This window comes from Talpa europaea (genome assembly GCF_964194135.1).
Source record: "Talpa europaea genome assembly, chromosome: 14".
NCBI classification, from domain to species: Eukaryota; Metazoa; Chordata; class Mammalia; order Eulipotyphla; family Talpidae; genus Talpa; species Talpa europaea.
The window spans coordinates 13,290,785-13,313,520 of NC_140082.1; the positions used below are offsets into that span (position 1 = coordinate 13,290,785).

Here is a 22,736-nt window from a genome sequence, read left to right on the forward strand (position 1 = left end):
TAAATTCCAGTACAAACCCCCCAACTCCATCCCGATGTGCCTTCAGAAAGCCCCCCAAAACTATGGCACCTCCTCTCTTGGGGGCACATGAAATTTTGAATCATGACCCTACAGAAAAATAGCTGGTCTCTACTTTAAAAAAATAGGATGTTTCACAGTCTCAAAAGTGCTTGTTTGTTCTAAAAAAACTGCTCAAGGCTGCAGAGGGACTAAAAGCCAGTTGGTGGGGTGATTCTTGCATGATTTGGGCATCGGTGTGGCCAGGACGCGGGGAGAGACCATGGCGGGAGGATCCAGGGAGTCTCGTCACAGGGGTCTCGGCTGGATGGGAAGAGTTGGTGCAGGTGCGCCCCAATAAAAATAAATAAATGTACACACAGTGAGAGTGCCTGGCGCGGCCAGGGACCGGCTCCATGACTCCTAAACACGATAGGAGAAAGGGGTCTGAGGCCGCCAGGGCGGGCGCTCGTTTCAGAGTTCTGTCCTGGAACAGGGGGACAGCGGCCGGCTCCACGCGGGCCTCAGGGCCTGTCTGCTGGAGGCTGACCCAGACGTCTCATCCCAGAAGAATAAATTAAAAGGCCCGGCCGCCACTGTGTTTCCACGGCGCACCGGTGCGTCCCCAAGCGGGCTGGAGTGAGTCCCGAGGAGGGTCCGGGCTGGAGAAGCTCGCTCTTGCCACCATCAGCTCGCCCATCGCCGGTCTTGAAGGAACGTCAGGGAGTGGCGGAGGCCGGGACGCTTGTCCATTCTCCTGTGTCCTTTGGACTTGGGGAGGCCCAGGGCTTCCTGTGGATGTGAAAGGGCCAGGGGGTGTGGAGAGGAACTGCTTCTCTGTCAGCCAGCGCCCCTCCAAAGGCTTAAGAGCCTGCTCTCTGCCCTGGCCCGGGTCTGGGGCCGGCGAGGCGTCAGCTCAGCTCAGCTCAAAGCAGGGCTATGGGCTTGTTCCCCGGGGCACCCAGGTACTGTGCGGAGGAGCTGGGGGTCGATGAGGCCGCACTGTCCGGGGTCGAGTAGGCAGCGTAGAGACCCGTCACTTGCAAGTCTGGGAAGGACTGGTCGCTGCCGCCGGAGATGGGGGTGAGGCCGGAGGCGCCCAGCTCACAGCCAAGCGGGGGGTCTGCGAAGGCCCCCAGCGTGTCCAGGCTGAAGCCCTCCTCCTTCATTTCCTCCCAGAGGTTTCCTTGCAAAGATAAGAACGTCTGCGTGAGTCGTGGGCCGGCTTCCTGCCAGACCCGAGTTCCAGCCCCGCCTTAGGGAGGAGACAGGACACGTGGCTGGGGGTTGGGGGGGCTCGTAAGACCCTGTGTTACGTTATGGAAAGGGGGACGAAGGAGCCAGTGCTCTGGCCCGGCCTTCACAGCCCACAGCACCTGCTTGGGAATGTCGCTCCCACTGGAGCCCCAGATCCTGCGGGGAGCTCAGAGGACCCACATCTGAGGGGGAGTATGGAAGCCCTTGCGAGGAGGAACCATCGTGGCCAAAGCCAGGACGGGTGGTGGTTTCTTTGCTTCACACTTTTCTTGCACAGCCATCGGGGGAAAGGCCAGGGGTTCAGATGGACCCTGTTCGCAGCTATAACTAACTCACTAACGAGCCCACTAGCCTGCCCATTTGCTTCACCAGATGGGGGCCCTTCAGGGCACACGTGCCTGCGACACTGACTGGCAGCAGCACCCGCGGCGGCGAGCGGGCAAAGAAGGGGCTCCCCCTGAAGCCTGAACTTCATGGGCTAGTTGGTACCTTCTTTGATGCATAGAGCCACCCCTCATCAGGGTGCCCGCGCGGCAGGCCTGGGTCAGGGAGTGACCTGGCGTGCGTTTGGCACCTGCCACTTGTATCAGTGATGATCCACAAAAAGCCTGGGGTCAGACCAACTGGGTTGAGATCTCGGCTCCACCACTTCCTGGCAGGTGGCCTCTGCCAGTGACTGCACTTCTCTTTGCTGCTTCCTCAAGGGCAGACGGGGGGTGTGCAAGGGCAGTGGCCTCCTGGGCCGTGCGGGGTGGCAGGAAGCACTTGGCATGGAGCCCGACATCGAGGGACATGTGTGGCTTACTGCGACTCACTGTTACTAGGTGGCAGGGAAGTGTTGGCCGAAGGAAGCTGCGGGGAACGCACAGGCAGCCCTCCTCTCCTTCGCCCTCCCCTGTCTTTCTGCTCCCCCCGCCTCACCCCTTCCCTTGCTCCCCTCCCCCATTCCTCCAGGCTCACCCTGCAGAGCGAAATCCATGATGCTGGGGTCCAGGGCATCCACCTCGGTGTTCATGTCAGTGCTGATGTTGATGAAGTCCCCAGGACCCCTTCCCAAGCCGGGGTGGGGCAGGGGGCTGGGGCTCAGGTCTGGGAGGGCATGCAGGGGTGGGGTCTGGGCTGGGGCAGGAGAGTCTGGGGAGAGATGTGCCTGGGGCTGGACCTGGTGGTGCAGGGGCACTGACTGCAGGGACAGGGTCATCAGTGGCTGGGGCGGGAGCTGAGAGACAGCCAGGCAGCTGTGGGCCATGGCCACTGTGGTCAGCACGGGGGCCTCAGACTCCCGCACTTTGCCAGGGCGCCGGCAGCTTTCCGGTCGATCTGAGATCAGCTTGTCCAGCTCTTCTGTAGGCAAGTGGAGAGGTCACTCAGAAGCCATCCTGCAGCTCCAGGGGACCCAGCCCAGGCTTGGGTTCAAATCCCAGCATTACCCATGTGACCTTTTTTAGCAAGTCTCTTAGAGATGGCTTTTAAGGTAGCATCACACACATCACACACGGTGGTGGAAACAATGGAATCACGAACTGTGTAGGGACTCTGAGGGGTGAGAGGCCCTAACTTTAGATCCTCTCATTGGGACAGAGGCTTATAGGGCAGTCCTGTAACTCTGGAACCTCTCTTGAATTTCCTAACAGCCCTGAAAGAGGCATGGAAGGCAGAGGTTACAAATCCCATCAATTGGGACAAAATTAACATGCAAGGGTCCTAACCAGTTCCTGCTACTAAAGTGACATTAAGTGTAGCGATGGGTTAAAAATTGGATCCTCCTTAAAAAGCTCAAATAGACACAAAACTGAAATGACTCAAGTAACTTTAGGTTGTTGAGTAATGTTTCATTGACTGGAAGACAATTTCAAGACTGGACCACTAGGATCCTGATCTCTATCCGGGTTGCACCCATTTTAGAAACGAGAACATTTGGAATCTAGAAGGTGAAATCACCTGCCCAAGATCTCACACTAAGTATGTGTGAGGCCTGGCCCTGGGTTTCCAGGCAAACCCCAGAGCTCTGTGCGGGGCGGGCACAGCTACCTCTTATCATGTGACAGCTCTCAGCCGAGGGCCTGCTGAATCTTGCTATGGCCCTTTATTGAATCGTTCCTCTCTCCCTGTCCCTTCCAGATCAGACCTGGAGCATATGATATCCACAGGGCCAGGCAGAATATTCCTAAGGCTGGGTGGGATTAACCTCCACTTCATGTTTACCCCTCTCATATGCCCCTCCCTTCCACATCGCTTAATTAAAAAATGGGGGGAGGGGGCAGATGCAATTTTTTTTTTTTTCACAAACAGCTTAGATTTGGAAAATACAGAAACATGAAGCTTGAGCATATCACAATTATATGTACTCTCCATTCACAGTAAGGAGTTTGTTCTATTTCTCTCTCCCCCTTTAACTCTCCCACTCTACTAATATACATATATATATACAAATATAAGAATGGGGATGAATATGCATTTTTAAATCTGATCATTTTGTGTATATTGAGTCATAACCTGTCTCTTCACTTGTTATATTGGTAGCATTTCTTTTTATTTCAAAAATACTTTTATCTCTAATAGTTGTACAGTATGGTATTATTATATTTATTTAATCTACTCTTGTGGGATGTTTAACCCTTAAAAAAAGAAATGTTGTGATGGGTAACTTTGTTCATTAAATGTTTGATCAAAGCTTTGATTTCCTCAGCATAAATTCCAGAAGTAGACTACTTGGGTCAAACTGGTCCAAATGGGTAGAGTTCACAGGGCTTGGGTTTATTACTTTGCCCCAGAAAAGTTTAACCTCTTCCATCTCCCATCAATTGTATGTGAAGGGGCCTATTTCTCTACATCCTAGCCCACACCTGGTGTTATTGTTTTGTGATTTTTTTTTAACAATCTGCACCAGAGTGGCAGAGCAAGTAGGAAAGCAGTGTTATCCTACGGTGGTTTGGTTTGGCTCATCTGTGTAAGAAATCAGGGATCACTCATAGGATTCAGCAGCTTGTCATGTTCCTGACCAGGCCCCTCAATTTACCAGGGGGAGGAGGCAAGGTGGATTTTACAGGAAGGAAGGAGGAAAGTTCACAGGCCCCCCACAGGGCTCGGGTGCAGTGCTGGTGGGCTGGCCCAGGTGTGTGTGGGTGCAGGTCCGGGCCTCACCGGGGTTGGCCATGCTCCGGTGGATGGCGGCCAGGTCCTTCCTCTTCCACTTGTGCATCTCCTCCTCCATCTTGTCGATGCGGGCGAGGTTCAGGGCCCACAGGCAGCCCTTGCGCGAGGAGCCACTCATCTTGTTTTCCACTTTTTCAAAGCACTTGTTCAAGGACAGGTTGTGCCTCACCGAGTTCTTCCAGCCATCGGGAGCCGTCTGTGGGGAGAAATGGGCAGGCAGGAGACCCCTTTAGAGACTTCCCGAGACCTCCCTCTTCAGGGGCATCTCAAACTCACTGCCCACCGGTGGTGGGATAAAATGACAGCATGCAGCCCTCAACCTGAAGGACAAAAGGGCGGGGTGGGGACTGTGGCAAACTTGGGGACTGTGCTCTGATTAAAAGGGGCAGCTGCACTTCAGGTGCTGCCAACTATTAGATATGAAAATAAGGCCCAGGGCTGCCTGACTGTCCATCTTTCTCTCCCACTGAGGAAGCAGGCAATTGAGATCATGTTGACACATATGTAACTGGCCAACTGCTAAATGCTGAAAATTTTTAAATACGTGCCAAGGATACTGTCCAGGCCAGGGATCCCACAGCTCAGTACCCTCTGACCTCCTATTGTTTTTTTTGGCTACAAAGTCAATAAGGATAGCATTACTAATGGACAACCATGTGCCAGAAACTGGTAGGCCCTTTCCATATGGGGTCCTTACGAAGCTCGCCAGCTGGGTTTTATTCTCCCCATCATACAGAGGTGGAAACTGAGGTGAAGGTTCTCATCAGCTGTGTTGTATCATGTTTTACTGAGCTTGTCCTGAACAGCGATGTTGGTTCTTTTCCCCTTTGTTCCCTGGGATGCTTGATGAACTTCTCTTCATCTGCCAGAGCCCAGCTCAAATGCCCCCTTCTCTTTCTGGGTTTATTTTTTTGCCCCTGTCTAAGTAAAGGCACACGGGTGGTATCCTTACTACCAGGTCTGCAGCCCACCTACACTGGCGGTCCAGTCTGGCTAGGGGCAGCGCAGGAAGGGGCCCAGGAACTGAGTTTCTCTGCTGTGGGCGGGGCCCCTCACCTTGAAGTAGGGGAAGTGCTCCTTCATGAAGCTGTAGATCTCACTCACAGGCAGGCTGCCTGTCTTGCTGTTCTTCAGGGCCATGGCGATCAGACAGCTGCAGCAAGAAGGGGGGCAGGCCAGGCATGCGGGGGTCTCCGCCCAAGGTCCCCTCTACCTGGAAGCCTGCCCTGCTTGACCCCACCAGTAGCAGCCCGCCAGACTCAGGTGTTAGCTCCACTCCTTAATGTAGTCCTCCATCTTTCCCACGCCCTGCCCTTGCTCTTGACCCTGAACTCATCCGTGGGTACTGATCTGAGAAATCTTGTCCCCTTTTCTCTTCATCACCTCCCCATGATTAATGTCTATGGGCTTGAGACTTTAGGCTGTTTCCTCCCTCCCCAGCCTCCTGCGAGTTTTTTGATGACTTTCTACATTAGAGGGAACTGAGGCTCAGAGAGTTCAAGCCACTACTGAAGGCCACACAGCTGGTGCATGGAGGGGTGCTAGGCTCAGAGTAGAAGTGGGTCCTCAACCTTGGTGCTTGCTGACTGCATTTCCTGAGAGTGGGATCTACCTGGGATCTCTCCAAGCCCCAAAACTTCAGCATTAAATGTCTGGCCCACCCCACTCAATTGTCCAAGATGATATCCGGGAGCCTTTAACCTCCTCCCCCCTCAGGCCTGCCAACCCCAGCCCAGTCCTCACCTGTATGAGTAGATGGGCTTGGGGTAGTGTTTGGGGTGCAGTTCCTGAGATGAATGTGCAGCCATGTGGGGCTGGGGATAGGGAGGCCGTGCCCCAAATGGGGAGCCATATAGGCCCACAGGAGGGCACTGCCCACAGGCAGGGGCACAGAGAGAGAGAGAGAGAGAGAGAGAGAGAGAGAGAGCATAAGTGACTCACAAAAACTCCATTCCCACCCCAGTCTGGAAAGCAAGATGGGGGTTTGTAACTCCAGGAGACAATCTCATCTCTACCCCATGGATTTGGGGGGAACTGAATGACCGTGATGGGCGCATGGTGTGGAATGTTATCCCCATGCTCTGGGTAAATAAACTGAGGCTCAGAGAGCCCCCTGGCCAGCCCAAGCCAGGGGTGTCTGCCTCTGAGTGCAGGGTTGCTTCGCCCCCAGTACCTGCTGGACCCCTGGGGGCAGCGGGAACTGGGGTTGAGAGGTGGGAGAATACAGCTGTGGCGGATCCTGCAGGCCAGACGTGGGCTTCCCCCCTACAGGGAACTGGTTCATCTGCTGATGGCAGGAGAGGAGGAGACACAGGTCAGGGTGAGGACAGGGCACCCCAGGCTGGGGGATACACCTCCTATGCCCTGACCCAAGCGGGGCACTTACACTGGTTCCGTGGGTGGCCATGCGGCCCAGGCCCAGCACTCCTGGGGGGGCCAGGCCAGCTGGGCTGTGGAGCACGGGGCCTGGAGTGGCTCCCACATGCAGGTCAGCAGCGCCAGCCACAGCACCTGCAGGAGGAAGCACAGGGTGACGGTGGGCCTGTCCAGAGGATGGAGTCACCTACTGCTGTTGGGGGCAAGTCACCTCCCTGGGGTATAGAGAGGCCCCCCCACATGTGAGGCCCCTTAAAGTGTGGGCTCCCATTGGCCTCAGTTTTCTCACCTGTACAATGAAGTTACTGATATTACCTGCCTATAAATTTGTTGTGAGAGTTAAGTGAAATCACGTGTATCAAGGACTTAGCACATAGCTGGGCACATGATGTTATCCTGATAAATAGGAGTCAATAATAAGTAATGATGATGACATTAATGCCTTGGTTCCTATCCTTCATGAAACTAAAATTCATTGTCCATCTCTCCTCCTTGAAAATAGGCCCTAATTCCCCTCTGCTTTGAGTTTAGGTCCAATTGCCTTCGTGCCTCCTCTCCCCTTTGCCAAGTCCTACCCCTCTGCCAAGAATTATCTTGGGAATAGCAGGTGCACACATGTCCACCTTACCTTACACTGGGCCTGTAACAGACATTACTAATCTATCATAGAATCTGCACCACCTGATTGCAGGCAGCCACCTCTAATCTAGCCTAGGTGACCTGCAAGATGAGCCTGCCCTGAACTCATGTTTTCCAGAAAGCCTTCTGGCTCCCACGTGGGCTCAGCCTTTGTGTCTTGGTCTGTCTTGTCCTTCTCTCTCTGATCAGATCCTCAACTCCCTGAGAGCTACAACCACAAATGGCTTAGGGCTTCAAGTACCTGGCATAGTGACAGGCACATAGGACGTGTGTGATGACAGTGGAGAAAAAAGGAGCTACTTTATTGCACAGGAACCATTTATTGAACACATACTACGTGCAATGTACTTTCTGCATCAAAGCCTCGTAATATCCCATGAGGATAGTTCTATTATCTTTCATTGCAGGTGAAATAGCTCAGAGGGAATGTTCTTCTGCAAGGTCACACAGTTGTCCCCTGGGCAGTGTTAGATCAGGGCCTGGCAAATTCCGGTCAGCAGGCCAAATCTGGCCCACAGACGGCTTTTTTTGTAAATAAAGTTTTATTGGCACAAAACCACACCCATTGTTTATATATTTAAGGCTGCTTTAACTTTAGATGAATAGTTCAACAGTTTCTGACATATTTACTACCTATCATTTTACAGAGTTTGCTGATTCCTGCAATAGCTGTATCTGCCAAGAGCAATTTGTCCAATGAAAGAAATACTCCTAAATACTAAGTTTCAACTACTGGTGCTTTTAATCTACTGCAGTGCACAGTAGTGGTTTTTGTTGACTGTTTTTCTTCAGTGCTTTCCGCATCCCTAGCTCTGAATCCACTGCCATGACTACAACTAGCTGCTTTTTATTGGGCATTTACTATGTGCCAGCACTTCCCATGTATTATTATCTCTTGAAGATTAGGGTCAGCAAACTTTCTGCAAAGGGCGAGGTTGCAAATATTTTAGGTTACACTAGCTGCAAAGTCTCTGTGTTTTTATAACCCTTGAAAAAGATAAAAATTATTCTTAACATGAAGAATGCAGCAAGACAAGCCAAGGCTGCACTGTGCCCACAGACTGCCCAAAATGTTCAGGATGTGCCCGACTGTTGACTCTTTGTTGAAACCTTGGTCACACCCGGCCTGGTGCCGTGGAGGACCAGAGAATGAACCAGTCCCTCCAAGGAAAGTAGGATCAGTCACATTTTACAGACGTGTAATGGCAAAATCAAAGATCCAGAGAGAGTGACCTAGCCACAACAGTCAGGAGCTGGGTGGCAAGCCCTGCCTCCCATCCCACATGCCCCCCACTTTGCCTCTGACGCTACCTGGGTGTGGGGGTGGTGCGCTGGGGCCACCCAGGTCCAGACGGCCACTCGCCATCTGCTGCAGCCGTGGCACATCCACGGCCGTGAGCCAGGACAGAGACTGCAGGTCCCCGAGGATGTCCGCATCGCTGGAGGAGCTTAAGAGCCTGCAGGGAGGGGTGGGGGCTCAGGCAGGGTGGGGAGCTCAGGCCCTTTCCTGGGGAGTTCCCCTATGTCCAGAATCACTCCCTGATGCCCTCACCTGTACAAGCTACCCAACCCTGCAATCTGTCCATCCACAGGCCTAGGCATGGCAACCAGGTCCCAGGTCATCCACCCTCAAATTATTCCTTCCCTGACATTTAGCATATCTTACGTAGCCCTGACCAGGGCAATGAACGCTGATGTTTGCTGAGCACTTACTATGTGTTGGGCACCATACCACATCCTTCACAGGTTTTTAAAAACCCATTTAACACTCCCACATCACCCCTGTTATTTATTACCATAATCGTTACTATTCCCAATTTACAGATGGGGTAACTGAGGCACTAGGCTCAGTGCTCAATAGGCACAGTTCCATTTAATCCCCACAGCAGCCCTGAAGTATAGGATATGCCCCCTCCCCCTTTTACAGAAGGGGAAACTGAAGCTCTGAGCACTAAGTCACTTGCCCAAGGCTCCAAGGAACAGAAGGCACAGGGCTGGAACCCCAGTCTGTGGCCTGAAGCTGGAGCCCCTTACCATGGAAGGCACGGGTGCCGTGCCCCTACATGTGGAAGGAGAAAGGTCACCATCACTAGAGCAGGCAGTGCCCCAATGAGGGGGTCACCATGGTTCCCAGGCACCCCCAAAGTCTTGCTCTCTATGGGTGGCTCCAAGGGCACGGGACCCTACCGCAGAGGCTCCTCCCCGCTGTAAGGGCCATGCTGCACCTGCAGCGCCCCCACCCTGCGGGCCTTTCTGCTTTGCCGCCCAGGGGTCACCCATCCAGACCCCAAACTCCAAGTTCACAATCAGGTGTCTCGGGCCTCATGGGAGGGGGAGGCGGGCAGGGGGACGTGGTTTTCCCTCGCAGCTGACAGGGGATCCAGGTGGGACACTGGCCTCCACACTTGGCCATGGTGTGGCCACCTCAAGCCAGGCATCTTTCTCCTGCCCGCCCTCCCCTCTCTGCTGCCCTCTCTTTCCTTGTGTTTTAGGGCCACAATTAGCGTTGCCATGGCCACGGCTCCTTGTAGCAGGGCCCGGCCTGGGCCCACCAAGCTGGCATCAGGTGACACCCGACTGCCCCGCGATTGGCTGCCTTGTAGGAAAACAGCCTGGAAACGATTTGAAAACTCGGCCTCATCAGAGGCAGCGGTTGGCCCGGCTGCTGTCCCTCTGTGGCCCTTTGTGTGATAACCGACTGTTGCCCCCGTGGCACGTGGCCCCCTTTGTCCCGGGGTCTCCACTCAATTGTTTCTGCAGCCCCGCCTCCCCAGGCCGCCCCAGGCCGCCCCGGGCCGCTCATGACTCATCTGCCTGAGTGAGAGCCATGCCCGCCCTGGCCCCCCACCCCATCTGTCTTCTCGGCCCTTGGAGACCATGGGGTGAGGCCTAGGGCAGGGCCGGGTGTGCTGCCCCCTGTTGGGGGTACCTGCTTCCTCACCCCATCCATGACTGACCCAGCTCCCCACATCTGGCGGTGCCAGCTCCACTCCTGCTCAGCAGCCTGCTGTAGCTCCCCACTGCCCCGCCTCTGCCTGTCCTAGGGCTGCGGGAGGAGAGAGGCAGCCTCTGGGGGAATGTTTCCCAGGCAGAGGACCCCAGCAGAGCTCCTCAGTGGGGGTGGTGAGGGGGCTTGAAAACCAGCCAGCTTCCTGGCCTCCACAGTGCACAGCACCCCTGGGGTGGGCGAGCCTGGTAGGGCGGTACAGTTGGTTATAACTTGGGCTCTGGGTTCTAATCCTAATCTGCACTCACCCGTGTGCCCTTGGGCCACTAAACCTCTCTGAACCTCAGCTCTTCCTCTGTAAAATGGGAATAATAACAGTTCCTACCTCCGAGCATGTGGCAAGGGAATAAATGTTCTCGCACACAAAGCCTTTGGAACAGTGTCTGAGCGGACAATGTTAATCTGCACGATGATCTCAGCCACACCCCAGGGGAAGCGCTTGGACGCTTTGGACTCTGGGGCCACACAGCCCCTGCAGCTGCAACCACGAGCAGCTTCCGAGCACTGAGAGCTGCTTATACGCAGGCCCGGGGCAACACGCTAGCTCCGCCGTGCGGGTGGAGAATCCGGCCTGGAGTCACTTCCCGGCAGAGCGAGAAAGTGCACAGGAGGTCGCGGGGGCTGAGGACAGGGTGTGTCTTCATGATTTTTTTCTCTTCTGACTTCTGGCCTCTTAACACCAAAGTCCCCTCAGACAGCACCCCCCATTTTACCCAGGGGGGAAACTGTGGCTGCAAGAAGGGAAGCAGTTGGGTCCCCATTTCATAGTCCAGGAAAGGACCAGGGCTGGGGCTGCTGGCTCTGGGGTGGGCTCCCCCTGCTGGGAGGACTCTGCCACCCATGCCCCAAACTCAGGGCCGCCTCTGCCTGGGCCGGGCTTGTCACCAGGGCAGTGAGTCCTCACGTCACCTCTCCGCCCTCGCCCTGCCTGGGGCTCCGTAGGGCTGGCTCCGAGCCCCACCACACACCTGTCTCGTGCACAGAGGTGTCCCTCCAACACCCGCCGGGCCAGCAGCACAAGGAAGGACTGACAAAGCCTGTCTCGTCAGAGTCAGGGGTCCTCTGCCTCCTTGTTCCGCAGCAGCTCGGGACAGGGATGGGGACGCCAAGGCCACACCAGTGAAGGCAAAATCCCTTCGCCTGTACGTGAGGCGACTGGGACTGGAGCCGGCTGTCGGCTCTGGTCTCAGCTGCCCTTGCGGCACCAGCACTTGGGGGCAGAGGGCCCCGCTTGAGTCCAGGGCTCTCGGGGGGCGGGGGGGGGGGGAGCTGCATGCACTAGCAGCTCCCAGGAGCAGGGTCAAGTGCAGAGACCAAGACCCAGCCCAGACCCTTGAGTCCCGCCCTCAGGCAGCGGATTCCAGCAGCCGCTCTGGAGCCTTCCGGCAAAGTTCTGGGGGGAGAGCAGGCCCCAGGCTTTGACTGGACAGAGCTGCGTCAGGTCCCCTGTGACTGGGTAACCTCAGACCAGTCAGTTCAGGACCTTGAACCTCCACTATCTGCTCTGGAAACTGGGAGACTGTATCTGTCCGCATTGTGAGGACCCAGTGAGCCAGTGTATATTCAGCTTTTGGCACAGGCCTCACCCCATTTTCCCTTCTCGGGGATTTGCTGCTCCTCTGGGGGCACGGCCCTGCTGCTTTGCTGCCTCAGGCATCCCAGATGTGTCTGGTCCCTACAGCTGTGCCTGCCCGCCTCAGCGGGGCGGGTCTCCTGTGGCGCATGGGGGTGCCCAGGAGCTCCGTGGAGGACCTGGCTGCCCTCCCATGACCTCAGAGGGTCCTCTGGCTTTCAGACACCCCTTCACCACACATCGTGGGGACCCAGTGATGCCCAGGGCCTAATGGGAGCGGCTCATCCCCGCTGTCCAGTCTGGACCCTTGACCTTCTCTCTCCTTCTCTCTGCTCTGCCTCCCTGCAAAGAGGCGCGTGCACGCAGCCCTGTCCCTGGTGGCGTGTGAACCCCTAACCCTCCCCCTCACCAGGATGGGCCCTCACTAGGTCTGCCCTCGGGGGCCCATTCTTGCTCCCCCCTAGCACTGCATCCCGGGTGGTGTGAACCAGAGTCCCCCCCTGCCGGCCGTGGCTCTCACAAGGGCACTCAAACCCCTCCTCAGCTTGCCCACCTGGACAGTGGGCAGGAATGATAAGCAGCAGCACCGCGCTCCACCCCCAGGGCTGTCCGGAGTTACCCCCGGAGCTACCTGGGGAGTGTGTCCCTCTCAGCGCCCCCAGCGGTTTCTCTGCCAGAAAATGACGGCGCATTGGCAACTCAGAGGAAAAGGCAAAATCCAAGCCATGGCCCTGGGGTCCCCCAAGACCTGTCCTGTTTCCCAGCAATCTCTGAGGAGGTGAGGGGGAGACGCGCTCCCCCCACCAGCCTGGGGTCACCTCACAGGAGCTACAAGAAGAATCACATTTCAAAGACCCAGCTCCTTCCCCTGTCCCCCCACTTTCTCCCCCAGGCCCCCATTTCTTCCTCTGCTCGGCATCTCCCATTCTCCCCCTTCCCGGGACTGTCTCCTCTGTGCCCTGGGACCGTGTCTGTGTCTGCCCGGTGTGGGGGCTCTGTTCCGGCCGCCGGGACGGCGGGGCCCTGAGGTGAGGTCCTGACCCCCCTCTTCTCCTGGTGACACCAGATGTGCTTCCAACACTTCCTGAGCCTCAGTTGCCTCAGCTGCAGAACAGGGGTAATGAAGATGGAGGCAGAGCACCCCCAAGAGGCTCTTAGTGGTGCTCCATCTCCTCTTCCCTTCTCGTTCTGACGTGGGATCCGGGGCCCCTCAATATCCCCCAGACCTGTCCCCTCCCCACATGCCCATCACTTCACTGTGTTTGCATCACCCCCGCCAGGGCTGGCCAGAGCCACCGAGTCAGGCTTTCTGGGCATGAGGCGGGGTACCAGCAGCTGGCCACCTCTGTGCCCTCACAAAGGGTGCCTTCTCCCTCTCTGCCCCTTGCAGCTCCCCCCACACCTGAGCCTCAGGCAGCCCCCCAGTTGGCCACAATCCTCCACCTTTTGAGTCAAGCTGGTGTTACAGGGAAGGCAGGGGCTGCAACCTCCGGTCTCGGGGGCCCCAAGGTCTGGCAAGGAGGAGGCCAGGACAGAGACTGCGTCCACTGGTGGGTGCAGGGCACTTTGACTCTGAAGCAGGGAGACCTGCACCCCTGAGGGAGGTGCTGCACCCCAGAGCTAGCAAAGGGCCGGGCACACAGTAGGTACTCAATAAATACAGATTGGACAAGTGAACAAACAAACGAACTTTCCAGATGTCCCGGCCCCTCCCTCCCTGGGCCAAGCAGGGGTAAGAGGCCCAGCTTAATTTTATACTTAAATAAGTTAATTACATCAAAGCTGTGGACACAGCTTGGGGCGGGCGAACACTTGTGTTTCCTCCCCTTTGCTAGATGGGGACACTGAGGCCGGGGAGAGAGGGGCCTGTTTAGAGCGCCCCAGTCAGAGATGGGGTTGGTTCCAGCTCCACTGCCCCTTTCTCCTGCCTGACAAGGAACTCTTGGAAAAAATGTGTTCTGTGTCTTCTGGAAACTCAGCCCCGGGCTGTCCAATAGGCCCAGTCACTAGCCGCACGTGCCTAGTTCAGTTTAATCCCCTAAAGGTAAATGACAGGTTGAGCTGCTCTGCCACACCAGCCACATCGAAATGCTCCATGGCCACCTGTGGTCGCAGTAAATTCCACTGGGCAGCGGTGGTCTGGAGCATTCTTTTCCCTCTTGCTGGGAAAATCTGGAGTGTTTTTTACATTGCCCTAAAATAACTGGAAATTAATTTAGGTTTGGAAACTGCAGGACCTGATTTCATAGAAATTTGCACCCACCTCAGCAGCCTCCTGACAGTAGCCTAAGGTCCCTTCCTGGCACCTCCTGCCTGAGCTCCTGCGCCTCAATTTCCCCATCTAGAACAAAAGGAATCTGAGCCCTTTCTACCTCTCAGGTTGCCACTGGGACACCCCAAGGGGTCGCGGGGAGGGGAAGGAAAGGAGAGGAGATGGGCAGCCCAGCTCTGCCAGGAAGTGGGGGGGGGGTGCTGTAGGGTGCGGTCTCATTCTGGGGGATGGGAGCATGGGGGGTCTGAGGAGGACACACCTAGTTAGGGGCAAGGCAGTCCCCTGAGAAAATGAGGATCAGGACTGCACTGTCATCTGTGTGATCATCGGCCACTATTTTCTGAACGCCTACTATGTGCTGATCATTTTCTAGCTGTTAACCTCGTGCCCCTGTGAGCTTTACAAAGGAGGCAGAGGGAGATCTGCCCCAAGGTGGGCTCCCTTTCAAACAGCCCTCTTAGATCTGCACCCCCCCAGTCTCGCGACAGCCTGTGGGGTGGTGATTCATCACCCCAAGATGGACAAGTGAGGCCCCAAGACGGGGAGCAAAGCCCCTGAACCACACAGCACATCAGCAAAGGGGCCGGGATTTAAACCACCACCCTGGAGCCTCTTCGCTCAGCTATTCTGCCAGCGTGGCCAAAATAAATGAAGCTGTGGGAGGAAGAGCAGACCACCGTCGTATGGGTTTTGGAAGGACCTCTAGGTGTCTCCATGGTGACAAGGCCACTGGGCGCCGGACCCTGCTGTGCCCTGGGCAAAGTGAGACACCCCTGAAGCCCATGGCTGCCGCCCTCCACTGACTACGGGGCCGGCATGGCCAGCATTAGTTAGCAAATACTTAATCAGTGGCCGGAGGGATGGAAGGGGGGGCTGCAGAGCAGGGCCCTGAAGGGGTGAGCCCAGGGAGTCCTGGATCCCAGTGGCTCCATTCATAATGGGGGTTCTTGGGCAGGTGGCTCAATGCCTTTAAGCCTCTGTTCCATGTGTTGAATAGAGAAGATAACAGAGCCTACCGCTTGGTTCAAAGTGGGTAACCTACAGGGAGAGTGTTGTGGTGTTTGGCTCAAGTGTTAGTGTTTGTGGAATGAATAGATTTAACACCCAGCAGCCAAAATGACCCTTTCAAAGGGACTGTTCTTAAAACCCATTAGGAAACTAAGAATCCAGCTCCTTATTCTGGGCTTTAGCCCTTTGCCTCTTTACCGCCCACCCCCTCTGCTCTAGCAGACCTGTACATCTTCCAAGTTATTCAAATATTCTAAGTTCTCTTTGCACATGCTATTCCCTCTTCCTGGAATGCTGTTCCATGCACTCATTCATGTTTGTTTTTCCCCCATGTTTCTGGTTTCAGGCTAAATGTTCCCTTCTCTGATAGGCTATCCCTGGCCATCCTAATTTCTGGTGGTCCTTCCTGTGTGAGTCTGAAGAACATGAAGCATTTTGTAATGAGATATTCATTTACACTTGTTTCTAGTCTTCCCACTCTAGAAGGGCAAGGCCTGAGAGGACTTCTATTTTGTTCAGCACCCACATAGGGGCTGGTACTCTGTGGGCATTTATTACATACCTGCTGAAATAGGAAAATGAAGAGCCATCTCCCAGCCCAACCCAGATCCAGCATGCCTTGCTTCCCCAGTCACTATCCATTTCCTGCCTAGCTTAGATACCTCCTCCTCCAGGAAGCCCTCCCAGACCAGTCCAGCATCTCCTGAGACTAATTTCACTTGGGACTCTCTTATCTATTCCTGCCTTCTAAATGCTGAACTACTGGATGGAAGATGACTTGACTTTGTCTTACACTTGATTATAAACCCAGAGCAACAAATTCAGGCTTTTATTCTTTTACTTAACCAATATTTGTCCACCCAAAGTGATTTGGAGCCCATGACCACTGCCCTTTGTTGCTATAAAGGAGAAATGTAATTTTGCTCTTGATAGGGAGCTTGGGAGGCTCCTGTACCGAGCCACACACATTTCTGGATAGATTATCTGTGAGGATCTTTGCCTACGGACATGAAGTCGAGAGTCCACATTTAACCCTTTATTTCCTATCTTAAGTTTCTTTAAAGTTAATACAGCAACTGTGCAGTGGAAAGAATGTCCATGTTGGGGTCAAATCCCCTATCAATCCCCTTGGAGCTGTGCGACCTTGGTCAAGTCACTTTACCTTTCTGTGCCTCAGTTTTCCCATCTGCAAAATAAAACAATCCCAGCCCAGAGGGCAGCTGTGGAGCTAAGATCAAATAACCTGTAAGACAGGTGCTCAAACTACTTTTCTCTCCTCCTGCCCACTGCCTTCTGTCCTCGTGCTTATGTGGCCTCTGGGATGGGTCTGCCCAGACAGTATTGTCCCTGAGGGTCAGGTCACCACCCAAGGGAGGCAGGGGCATGTCCGGCCCTACCTGGGACGTCACTTCCACTCTGATCACAACCAGAAACTTTCACCTGCCTTCTGGAGATGTGGTTAGTAAGAAACTCTTCATTGCTACAAACCCTTCTTGTTTCCAAACAACCTTTACACAAAAGGGATTAAGCATTTCATGGAGGTGTTTATTTAGCTAACATACCTTTTGTAATATCTTTTGTAACCGTTTACAGGAAAAAGAAAATCCAATCAAGGGCAATTTAGCAAATAGAAGTTCCTAGTAGGGCCAGGAGTGAGTGTAATGTAAAATGATTGGGTTAGGAATTTGGAAAAGAGAATTTTTCTTTTCTAGAATGAGATGCATGACCTGGGATGTGTGTGTGTGTGCCTACGTGGTGGTGCAACGGAGGTGCAAGACCCCACAGGAGGACTGTACCCCAGGAAGGCTTCCTTCCCCAAAAGGTAGCCCGAGAGGCTGCTCCTGCCACCCTGAGGGTGAAGGGGTACAAAGATGTTCAAATGGTCATTGCCCGTGAAAGATGGAGCCGTGCCCAGCAGGCGGTGTTTGCCCACACAGCGCAATCTGCCCAACTAGAGCAGGAAGCCTGCTGGGTTTTCAGGGCTGTGACGCTGAGCCAGCCAGCTGGCCACTCAATGCGTATCTATTCGGTATCTACTGAGCACATGGCTCTGTGGTTCCCAGATGAGAAAACCATCCAGAAAGGGAATGATTTTGCTCAAGGTCACCTCGTGTCTTGAAGGAGGAACTGAGGGCTTGGGGGGTGAATGCCCAGCTCAAGAATCCCAAAAGAGAACCAATGAGCCACGTGGCCCCAGGAGAAGGGCTGGGTCCAAGGAGCCAGCAGTCTGCCTTCTCTCACTGGGGCCTCAGTTTCCCTGAAAAAGCTTCTCCAACAGCTTCTCTGTTGGAGCTGATCTCTAGAATAAGTTGTAAAAGTTGGGGCCAGTGGTTACAAGCGGCAGTTCTTGCCTTCCAAGCCTTGCCCCTAGGGCTCAGGGGCAATCGAGACACCACCAGCCCCTTGCTCACCTTGTCACTAGGCAGATGGGACGGGTCGTGCTTTTGCTAAGGAGCTAGCAGGTGCCTGGCGCATGGAGCTGCATCATAAGGGTCCTCAGCACCTGTCAGCGCGGGCTTCCCTCCCCGCCTCCGGGCCCAGGGAACGGCCAACCCACGGGCTGCCTGTGCTGAGCCTGAGCTCTGTTTGCCGTTGCCCAGGAGGTCAGGCTGCCCCCACCCCGGGCCCTGGCCTCAGCAATGCCGGCAGGGAGGTTGCTGCCAATTTGCTCTCTAGGCTGGGCCGCTGACTCCTGACAGCTCCCTGGGGAGGAGGACCCGGCAGCCGCCTCCAGCTGCCGCCCCCCCCTGCCCTCCCAGCGCACAGCCATAGAAAGTTAACGGCCAAACTCGGCCCCTGGGAATGGAGGGGCAGCTTGCTGTGGGGGGCGGTCTGGGGCCTGGAACCAGGCTGGGCCAGCTGCCCGAGTGTCTTTCTCCGGAGACATGGGACGGAGAAAGAGAAGCCCATAAACTTCTCTGGGGCTCTCATGCGAGCAGAAAAATGGGAGTGGTTGGCAGCAGGGGTGGGGAGTCGCTGCACAACCCCAGAAGCCCCCCCTGCATCAGAATGCGCGCCGCCCCCCGGTCTGGCTGGAAACCGCCTCTAGATGAAAGCACAGAATCTCCCAGTAACTGCAAGTTGTTCTCTTATTGCGCCACTTCGTAGGTGAAGAAAGTGAAGCACAGAGAGGGACAGTGACTTGTCTAGGGTCACACAGCTGCCAGGTGGTGGGGCCAGTGACTCGGCCCTTCGCCCGTGGTGGGGCAGCTTCCCTCGAACCCCCGCTTCACCCATAACCAGCACTTTGTTTTGTTAAGTCGTTTCATCTGAGCCTCGATTTCCTCCTCCACCAAACGGGCACAAGAGCTCTACTCTCCCGGGTGGCTGTGGCGCAGGCAGGTGGCAGAGAGTTAAGAAGTCCCCGGCTGCCATGGGGAGGGTGAGGACGGCATTCTGCCTCCCGGATAGGACGCGTTTATCACAGCAAGGCAGCCCCAAATCCACGAGCGTAAGAAAGGCCAGGCATCTAAGCAACTCTGGATCCACGTTGATGCGGCGCTCCCCCACACCCCCTGTCCCTACAGCTGTGGGGGGAGCTGGTTAGGTATTGCCAGGCCCCCCAAGTGAGCTCACCAGCAACCCTGCCCTGTTTCTGGAAAGGAGCTTCCCAGCACCCCCAGGAGTGTGTGAACTGGGCCGAACAAGACCCCTTGGAGCTGGTGGGAGCCCTGGCGGGGCAGCACCTGGGTGTCTGGACTCAGGGGCCTGTTCCCACCACGCTCTCCCACCGCGCCCCCCACCCCCCATCCAAGCCCTCCAGGAAGCTGGCCTCTGCAGTGTAATCGTGGTCAAGCAACAGCAATTACTGGTCCTGCGGCTCTTGCTGCACCAGCTGTATTGACACAGCGCTCCCGGCAACCACGGGGCCACGACCGGCTGTGCCCATTTTAAAGATGAGGAAACTGCCGCGAGGCTCGCAGCTCGTCCAGAGCTGGGCTTGGAGCCCGCCAGCGCTTGACTCCATGGAGCTCGTCTAACCACTGGCCTCCCTTGGCCCCCGTGCTTTTAGGGGCTTTATGGAGAACTGTGGGCAGCAAGGGGGTACAAGAATCCCTGGCTTTGAACTCTTCCAACAGGCCCAGGGGAGGGCCAGATCTGCCACAGGTTTCCAGCTGGGAGGGCGGAGGGGTAACCAGAACAAACAGGGTCTGCTGGGGGCCGGACCGTCTCATGGAGATGTCATTAATCCTCATAAGGCGGTTGTTATTGTCTCAGTGGCACCAATGAAGGTTCCAAGGTGCATACAATTGTTCATCTTTAGGACAGCTCCACGGTGTGCACTTCTATCCCCATTTTATGGATGAGGAAACTGAGGCTCAGGGAGGTGCACACAGCCAGAGAAGCTGGGCAGGTTCTGGGCTCCAGAGCTCTTGCTCCACTGGCCATTACTGGAGCCCTTTTAGAGATGAAGGAAACCCCGGGGTCTTTGGCTGTGCAGTCCTGGGAAAAGCCATTTTGTTTCTCTGAACCTTGGTTTCCTCACCTGTGCAATGAGGCTCCTAAGAGCAAGCACCGCCCCCCAACAGAGGTGAGTGGTTGGGGAGGGTGCCTGCATACTGCCACCTAGTCCACATCTAGGCCACCCCCCAAAAAAAAACCAGCACGTTCTCATCAAATATCTATTGGAAATGTGGTCTCACTGGGTCGCAGGAGGAGCCACCAGCCCCCTGCTAATTGGGGACCGTGGTTTGTCCCAGGAAGGGGGGTGAGCAGAGAGTCCCCGTGTAAACAGGGCTGATCTAAGGTGACAGACAGCTCTTCCCAGGCCAGCCCCATCCTGTCCCCACTCCATAATCTGGCTGTGCCCCCTTAATCCACCAGCTTGCAGTTGCCTTGGGGGCCTTTGGGGCTGGGGCACTGAAAACCAGATCAGGCTTCCCTGGGTTCAAGGCACAGAGCGGAAGGGTCTCCAGGTCTTTTCCCAGTTTCCTGTGTGACCTTGAACAAACCCCTTCTCTTTCTTGGCCTCAGTTTCCCCATCTGTAAAGGAAGGGGCTGGACTAGTTGACCTCTCCCACCAGGGTCTTCCCAGCTCTGCCGTTTGACGTTGTCTCTCCCTACTTGTCTCTCCCTTCATCCTGCCTCAAGAAATTATTTTGGCCTCAGTCTCTATCTAATGTATCCCTCAGACATGTGAGACCTGGAAGAGACCTTGAAGCCCTCTCATTCTAGAACATCATTTCAGTGATGAGGAAATGAGGCGCAGAGAGGACAAGGGGCTTGCTGAAAGTCACCCAGATAAGAACCCAGAAGTTTGAGCTCACACATTGCCCAACATCCAAGGAGGATGGAAGTTAATTCCGCCCCCACCCCCACTCCCCACCCCCAGAAAGCTTTTGGGGGCGTTTTCTGGAACCCGTTAGGGTCACTGGAGGGGAAACAAGAGCTGCTATTGTCATCTTTACATTCATCAGGATGCCCAGTCTCCAGCCCAGGTGGGGTCTTTTGGACAGGACAAGAGGCTGCAGGCACAGAGTTGCCCCAGGTCATGAACCCCACACCCTCAGAAAGATCAACTTTGAAATCAAGATCTTCTAGCTCTCCTGCAAAATCACAGAATATAATGGAACAACAAGAGTTCTCAGGCAGTTTCAGATACCACAAACAGCGCATTGACACTCGAAACAGTTAAAAAAAAAAAAAAAGTATTGTTTGTTATTGTTGAGGCCCTCACCTGTATTCCCGTGGCGAGGGGTGGTGAGTTGGCCCTGAGTTTCGAATAATTCCTGACATTATAGATGGGATGTCACTTTCTAGCATCTCCTTGGGGGAAAGACAAGCAGAAAACAAAGCACCCATCAGTATCAATGTGGCCAGGGCAGAAACCCACAGTTTTCCCACAGCTCGGAAGGAGGGAGCTCAAACAACTGACAACACTTTTTAAAAAAGAAGGGGGGAAAATACTAGAGGATTCCTGGGCATCCCAGGTCACCCTCCCAGGGCAATTCTACAGGGTTTTAGAAGCAAATGAAGAGAACGGAATGACATTCCAGGTTCTTCCGAATGAATGGGGGAAGGGTCGAGGAAGGCTCTAGAATCCAAATGTCAAGTCTTGGGAAATGTAGACTCACAAAATAGGAATCAGAAAAAAATCTTATTCACTTCCAACGCTTACGTTTCCAACTGCAGTTCTGATAGCATCACTTTGAAAATAGAAAACAAAAAAGGACAGCTTGATGGGTCACATGTTTCTCTGGGAAGCCAAATTCCACTTGCAAAGGGAATAATCCCCGTCCTAGAAATGAGAAATGCCACATCCCCTGGCTGGAAAATCACCCCACCCCACCCCACCCCACCCCACCGCACCCCACCCCACCCCACCCCAGACACAGCCTTAAAACAAAAACAAAACAAAACTTTGCTGAATTTCTCAAACTCCAGGTCCGAAGCGAACACAGAGGCCCCCCGAAGACTCTCAGATCTGCCCCAAAAGTCATTTAAGGATTCCCGGGAGGGAGAAAAGGGGGGCCCCGAGAGAGGCACCCCAGACCCCGAGCCGGGGCTCCCCTGGAGACCCTGGAGCCGCGCCGACCCCGCAAGGCGGTACCTGGAGCCGATTCTCGCCGGGGCCGCCGCGGGCGCTCCTGGGGCGCGGGGGGCTCGCAGGGGGGCTCCCTCGCGCTCACCCCTCGCGCTCCGCAATTTGGCCGCTGTCGCTGCTCGAACCGTTTTTAAATTTCCCTCCCGGAGCTGTCCAGCCCGGAGCATGCGCAGAGAGCGGTGCGGGCTCGTCCCCAGGGTCAGCCGCGGGGCAGGTCAAGGGGACTGCGGGGCGCTCCCCGCGCCGCGCGCCCGGCCGGCCCCGGGGCTCGGGGGGGGGGGGGCGCGCACCCCGCTTTAAACTTCGCCCGCAGCGGCGGGAGCTGCGCGCTCGCGGGCCTGCGTGGAGCAGCAGGGGCGGGTGGTGGGGCCTGAAGAATTAAGTTGCAGAAGGAAACTGGGTGCATGAAAACGTGCAGCCCCGTCCGCGCCCGGGGGGGAGGAGGTGGGCGGGTGGAGGGATCTGTGGCAACCCCCTGGCTCCCCAAAGAGGGGGCGGGCCAGGAGGCCGAGTCGCGCCCCCAGGTGGACCCGGGGCCGGCCACCTGTCCCTTTAAGAAAGTTGCTCCCGCGCGGGCTGGCGCGCGGCTGGGGGGGCTGCGGGGCGGGGAGCCCCGCGCCGGGCGCCTCCACCTGCCGGGCCGCGGGTGGGGCGGGGCGGGGGGTGCGGGGGGCGCCCCGGGGCCGCGCGCCCCCGTCCCGCGTGCAGGGGGAGCCGCCCGGGGCGAGCGCGGGGCGCGGTGGGGTCGCCCGGGCCGGCCGGGGCTGCGCGGGCGGCGGCGCTCGGGGTCCCCCCGCGCGGCCGTTGGGGGCCGGGCCCGCCCGTGCGCCCGCGCTCCCGCCCGCCCGCCGCCCGGCCCGCCCTGCGCCCGCCGCGGGAAAGGTGGCGCGGCCCGCGGGCGGCGCGC

The 22,736-nt window shown here is 56.0% G+C and overlaps 1 protein-coding gene across 3 annotated transcripts; it reads right to left on the minus strand.

Annotated features, from left to right (window-relative positions):
- Positions 1-923: 923 nt before the first annotated feature.
- On the minus strand, positions 924-21,087 carry FOXN4 (forkhead box N4; the record flags this gene model as incomplete). Of its 3 annotated transcripts, none has more annotated exons than XM_084253094.1 (9): positions 924-1,183; positions 2,215-2,598; positions 4,399-4,606; positions 5,467-5,563; positions 6,154-6,281; positions 6,584-6,697; positions 6,797-6,921; positions 8,737-8,882; positions 20,963-21,087. In XM_084253094.1, the coding sequence occupies 9 exons, from the start codon at positions 21,085-21,087 to the stop codon at positions 924-926; spliced, it is 1,587 nt and encodes a 528-aa protein (XP_084109220.1). The 3 variants fall into 3 exon arrangements, with proteins under 3 accessions (XP_084109220.1, XP_084109221.1, XP_084109219.1); XM_084253095.1 differs by having other exon boundaries at positions 6,584-6,694; positions 20,963-21,048; XM_084253093.1 differs by having other exon boundaries at positions 6,584-6,921; positions 20,963-21,048.
- Between the last annotated feature and the right edge of the window lie 1,649 nt (positions 21,088-22,736).